The sequence below is a fragment of the Colias croceus genome, chromosome 19 (assembly GCF_905220415.1).
Source record: "Colias croceus chromosome 19, ilColCroc2.1".
Classification (NCBI taxonomy): Eukaryota; Metazoa; Arthropoda; class Insecta; order Lepidoptera; family Pieridae; genus Colias; species Colias croceus.
In genome coordinates, this window is record NC_059555.1 from 3529135 (window position 1) to 3534911 (window position 5777).

Sequence of the window (5777 nt, forward strand, 5' to 3'; positions counted from 1 at the left end):
CCTCACGTGGTGAAAAATAGAAGCTTTTATTTTTCTTTCGATTCGTTTTTTTCAGCCAACAACACCAAGCAACCAAGAAAGCTATATTTTTATAGGTGAGAATTTGGTGTGAAAGGGAAATAAAGGTGAAATATAATAGATTCTTTATTGCTAATTTTTAAATTTTCAAATGTTTTTAAAACGGACGGTCTACGACTTGTCTACGAAGTACTGGAAGTACCTAACCAAAGAAAAAAAAAAACTTTTTGTACTATCATTAATTAAGCTTCTTGGTACTATCAAATCAATTTAATAAATATTATTGTCATTTTACGATTAAGATTTAAAGTTGAAACGATAAATTTTAACATGTTGTAGTTTAATAGTTTGTTGCAGCATAACCACAGAGCATAACCATTCAAGGGATTTTCTGTGAGGATTTTTATAAAAATAGTCCGAGTCTTCATCAAGTTAAATTATTAAAATATTTCTCTGTGGCATGGCATTTTTTATCTCTCCTTGCTTATACTGACTACTGAGCCAAGACTTTATCGTAGTAGGTACACATAGGGCGTATTCAGAAAGAAAGCTTGAAACTTATAAGCGCTTACAAGCGCTTATCGGCGTTTGTCTGCGCTGGTAACCCGCGCAGGAAAATATATGAACATGCACCGATAAGCGCTGATCGGCACCGACAAGTTCCGACAAGCTTCAACAAGCGCTGGTCAGCGCTGGGCGCTGCCATATAAAATTTGTTTTGGTCTGCTTCAACTTGCTTCCTTTGTGTAGAACGAACCAGCGTTGACAAGCGCCGATAAGCGCTTATAAGTTTCAAGCTTTTTTTCTGAATACGCCCATAGGCTAAGCAGGAGTTTCTACAAATAAAAGTTTTCGATGTGTTTTTGACTTGTTTTCGACCACTTTCCGACCTACCGACTTCTTCTTCTTGAATGGCAACACCAGATCCCACTGAGAAAATCTTACTTTAAGATTGCGACTGAAAGACTTGTATCCATGGTTATGAATAAATTATTAAAATAAAAACTGAGAAAATCTGTGGAGAAAATCTTGGTCGCCCTATTGCCCTTCTGCAAGCCCTTCTGTCATAAAGTGAAACTTGACGGGTGACAGGAAATAAAATAGCAAAAGCCAAAACAGCCAAAACGCCAAAACATTAAAATATCAATCATTTCTGTGAATCATTTATCATTTGCAGTTTTGGTTTGCAGGCACGACTCACGATTTTCCTGTAATTTTAGCTCTACGTATCGTAGGTGGGCATCGCCCTTATTTGAATCGGTCCATCTGCAATTATTTAAATACATAATTTTATAACTATCCTTTTGTTTTAGCTTTTACGTCGCGAGATGAGTGAAACAAGAGAGAATATTTTCTTATTTGTTCCCAATATCATTGGTGAGGTTTATTGTTTCATGGCTATATTTGTTAATGGTTTTCAGTAAGTATATAATATAATCTTTTTCAGGCTATGCCCGGATTATACTTGCTATAGTCTCGTTTTACTATATGCCCACGCATTGTGGGTTTTCTTGTATATGTTATGTTACTTCTGCCCTATTGGATGCGATCGATGGTCATGCGGCGCGGTATTTTAATCAAAGTAAGTAAGCTATGTCTATTATAATTCAATTTATCGAATTAGCTAATGCTCTCTATCCTTGAGACAAGTTTAGGGTATCATATTACTTTGTCTAGTATTGAGCTTTTATTACGCTGTCTATATCATAAATATTATATGTTATTTTTATACATACATATTTTATCTTTAAACTAGCTTCCGCCCACGACTTTGTACGTGCATCCCCGTTTTTCCCCGTTCCCGCAAGAATTTCGGGAAATCCTTTCTTAGGGGACGCCTACGTTATGACATCTACCTGCATGCCAAATTTCAGCCCGATACGTCCAGTGGTTTGGGCTGTGCGTTGATAGATCACTATATCAGTCACCTTTGAGTTTTATACATATAGATAAGAAACGTAAAACAATGGTTTATTATAATATTAATTAATGTTATAACTTTTAACTTAATCATAACGTCACTGGATGGTGACTGTTTCCTTCAAAGGATGCATCATTTGTTATCAATGCAGACATGCTGAATCACAGTTCTTTACAGGTACTAAATTTGGAGCAATGCTGGACCAGCTCACTGACCGGGCTGGTACTGCTGGACTCCTGATGACCCTTGCTACATTTTATCCAAAATACACCTTTTGGTTCCAAATATCTATGATCATTGATATAACATGCCATTGGATCTTCCTACATGCGTCAATTCTGCAAGGAAAGACGTCTCACAAGTTTATAGATATGTCAGAAAACCCGATTATGCATGTTTATTACACAAATAAGACAGTGCTATTCTGCATGTGCGCGGGGAATGAAGCCTTCTATGCAGCTCTGTACGTCAGCTACTTCTATACAGGATTTACAAGTAAGATTTGAACTTATTTAATTGATTTTATTTAAGGTATCTCAAAATACACCTACTATGTCAAAAATTATACCTATAAGTAAAGTACCATGTTACCTATACATATATAATATTATAAAGCTGAAGAGTGTTTGGTTGAATGCGCTCATCTCAAGAACTACAGGTCAGAGCTGTAAACTGTGTGTTTGAAAATTTCTTTCATTGTTAGATAGCCAAATTATTGAGGAAAGCTGTAGGCTTTCATCATGCTAAGACAAATAGGAGCCAAGCAATACAGGTAAAACCGTGGGACATAGCTAGTATTCAATAAAGATTTAATTGACACCTGCTATCCCTTGTTGACACTAAAATTTATCAGTTACCTGATAACTATATTTTTTTCACATTCTCAGGAAACTTGTTTGCAAAAAATATCTATTTATCTTTACAAGTGTTATAAACTGGGTTCAAATTTATTGCCTTGATAAAAATTTCGAATAATAAACCTTTATAAATTTTACATTACATTTTTGCAAATATTTAATAATGAAAAAAATACAGTTTTGTAAATAAACTCAAATCTAAAATTTGGTACAAAATGATTTTATTACATTGGCAAAAGCTAAAAAATACTTAAATTATCATGCATTATTTCTTTATTCTTTCAGTCTTCGGAATTGGAATATTTCCAATGATAGCTGTTCTGTCGGCGCCTGTTGCTCTAGTCAAGACACTGATCTCAGTACTCCATGCTATTGTAGCCTCCATTAACTTGGCCACAATTGATAATCAGGAGAGAGCTGCCATCGCTGCCAAACAAACTAATTAGTAAAGAATATGTTTTCTAATTTCAAAATTCCTTGTTCCAAAAATTATATTAATAATCCTCATGTTTAAAAGGACATAGTTTATTCATTGTCGTGTTTGTTAAAACTAGGTTCCGTTAATATGTTTAATAAAAACAACCTAATTTTGTTGATGTAATTTATGTAGTGGTATATTGTTGTGACACATTGAAATTTAAATACAAAGTATCATTAGGATACTCTTTATCTATGTAAGTTGCTTAGCTATTTACTTTGTTAATTTTATTTACTTGTTCCATTTATAATTTTATTTGTTTAATTGTCTCGAATTATAGAGAAGTTATTTTTTATACACAAAGCATTCACAATAACATTACGCCTATGCCTATATTAATTATTATTTGTGGTAATTTTTAATGATTTTGTGATATTTTTTAAGCGTTCTTATATTATGAATTTGATTCTAGAAGTCATATTATTTTTATTTTATTTTTTTAAACAGCCAAATATTTTATTATATGTGGCAACAAGATAATCTGTGTGGTTACGTTAATTTTATTGATGTTACTATCTAGAATCTAGATTAAGATAAGATTTAATGTAAGTACAAATAAAATATTTTGTCACCCTCTTGTAGTAAAAGATAATACATACAATAATGATCATAAAGTGGAAGCATTTATATTTGATCAAGGTTCCATTAACATTGACAAGTCTCATTTCCATTTTAATCATTTTTTGAACTTAATATATTATAAGATACAGAGACAGTGTATTGGACCTTATTTTTAGCATTTATCTCTAAGTTTCATGACATATTCCTGATGGAAAACATTGTTAGTTGCATTTTCAGCTTACTTTTAAGATGTTATGATGGCTATAATAATTTCATGTATTTTTTTGGTGTCTAATTTATTCTTGAAACTTGACTCCTCAAATTGATGTTGTAAATGTAATGATGTGAAATAAATTATTGAAAATGAAAATATAGTTTTTATTATATAACCTTGTTACCGGCTTTCCTATAATGTTAACAGTGTGTTAACATTTACCAAATCATACCATACCAAAATAATGCTAATATCATTACTTGTACTTACTTACATTACCATACTTGTACTGACTAAACTAATATGCATTTAGATTAAGAATAAAAAATACCTACACTCTTTATGAAGTGTTATTTTTTTTGTGATAGGCGGACGTTTGACCGCAGTCCCACCTGATGCAAAGCGGTAACGCGGTCTAATGTGGTAAGTCACGTCTACCCTAGAAGGTGCCTATTAGCTCGTCTCTTGAAGGTACATTTCTATCACAAAAATAACTATTCTTGAAGAACTACACTCACAGGACTTTAGCTTTGCATCACATTAAATAGAAAGTTGTTTTTTAAGGTGATTGCTACGATCTGTTCCCAGCCAATGTCCCGCTAGATGGCGCTGAATTCTACATTTCTAGTTTATTTGAGTTTTTGCGTAATTGGAAAAGATTAAGGTCGTAGGAATAGTCATGGCGATTACTGAATATTATATTTTATTTAAATATGTCATATCATTGCCTTAAAATCCACCCAATTCGGTAAAACCATGCGTTTTAACATCTGTCATTACATACAGGGTCGTTTACACACACAGACGTATACAAAAATGATAAAGATTGAACTCTAGATGGCGTGAATGTAAAACAAGTTTGGCGTGTATGTATTTGAGTAGATAGTAGCATATTATATTCTGAATTTCTGATCCATGCCTATTCACTCAAAACTACCTAATAACACTAATGATTTGTAACAGTAAATTATTTCAATAGGTAGGTATTTGAACATTTCCCAACAAGACGTAAGAATAATTATTCGTAGGTATACAAGATACAATAACAAATCTAATACACTATTTATTATTTTATTATTTACTAGCGGTCCGCCCCGGCTTCGCCCGTGGTACATGTTTACGTTTTCTCTCCATAAGAAGTAAGAACCATCCTCGTACTTCAAGGAATATAATAAAAAAAGAATTATCGAAATCGGTTCAGCCGTTCTCGAGTTATGCGCTTACCAACACATTTTGCGATTCATTTTTATATTAGACTAGCGGTCCGCCCCGGCTTCGCCCGTGGTACATGTTTACGTTTTCTCTACATAAGAACCATCCTCGTACTTCAAGGAATATAATAAAAAAAGAATTATCGAAATCGGTTCAGCCGTTCTCGAGTTATGCGCTTACCAACACATTTTGCGATTCATTTATATATAGGGTAAGAGGTACAATGATTGGCACCTAAAGCAATTTACTGACTTTTAACGCTTGTGTAAAATCAACCGTTTATACTAGTGACCTACACTTTATGGCATTTGATTGTAAAATATATTAGGAACCATTTCGAATCAAAATTTAGCTGTATTAATAAGACTTTACATGATAAAATTAAACAAATATTGAAAAAGTCCCCAGGGCACTATTATTGGCACTCGGTGGTATAGTGATTAACATAGTAAAAGGTACAATGACTGGCACTGCCAATAATTATACACGTGGTATGCCAATCAATACGACGGAGAA

The 5777-nt window shown here is 33.1% G+C and overlaps 1 protein-coding gene across 1 annotated transcript; it reads left to right on the plus strand.

Annotated features, from left to right (window-relative positions):
* The first annotated feature begins 1105 nt into the window (after positions 1–1105).
* On the plus strand, positions 1106–4205 carry LOC123700350 (CDP-diacylglycerol--inositol 3-phosphatidyltransferase). The gene is made up of 5 exons (XM_045647541.1): positions 1106–1253; positions 1332–1395; positions 1466–1600; positions 2117–2434; positions 3082–4205. The coding sequence occupies exons 2-5, from the start codon at positions 1347–1349 to the stop codon at positions 3240–3242; spliced, it is 663 nt and encodes a 220-aa protein (XP_045503497.1). The 5' UTR covers positions 1106–1253; positions 1332–1346; the 3' UTR covers positions 3243–4205.
* Positions 4206–5777: the final 1572 nt, after the last annotated feature.

Bases quoted from the DNA above. Each gene is read 5' to 3' on its own strand.
- LOC123700350 (XM_045647541.1), top strand. From the start codon at position 1,347: ATGAGTGAAACAAGAGAGAATATTTTCTTATTTGTTCCCAATATCATT. The intron at 1,396-1,465 runs GTGAGGTTTATT...AATCTTTTTCAG, and splicing joins ATTTGTTCCCAATATCATTG to GCTATGCCCGGATTATACTT. The intron at 2,435-3,081 runs GTAAGATTTGAA...TTATTCTTTCAG, and splicing joins CTTCTATACAGGATTTACAA to TCTTCGGAATTGGAATATTT.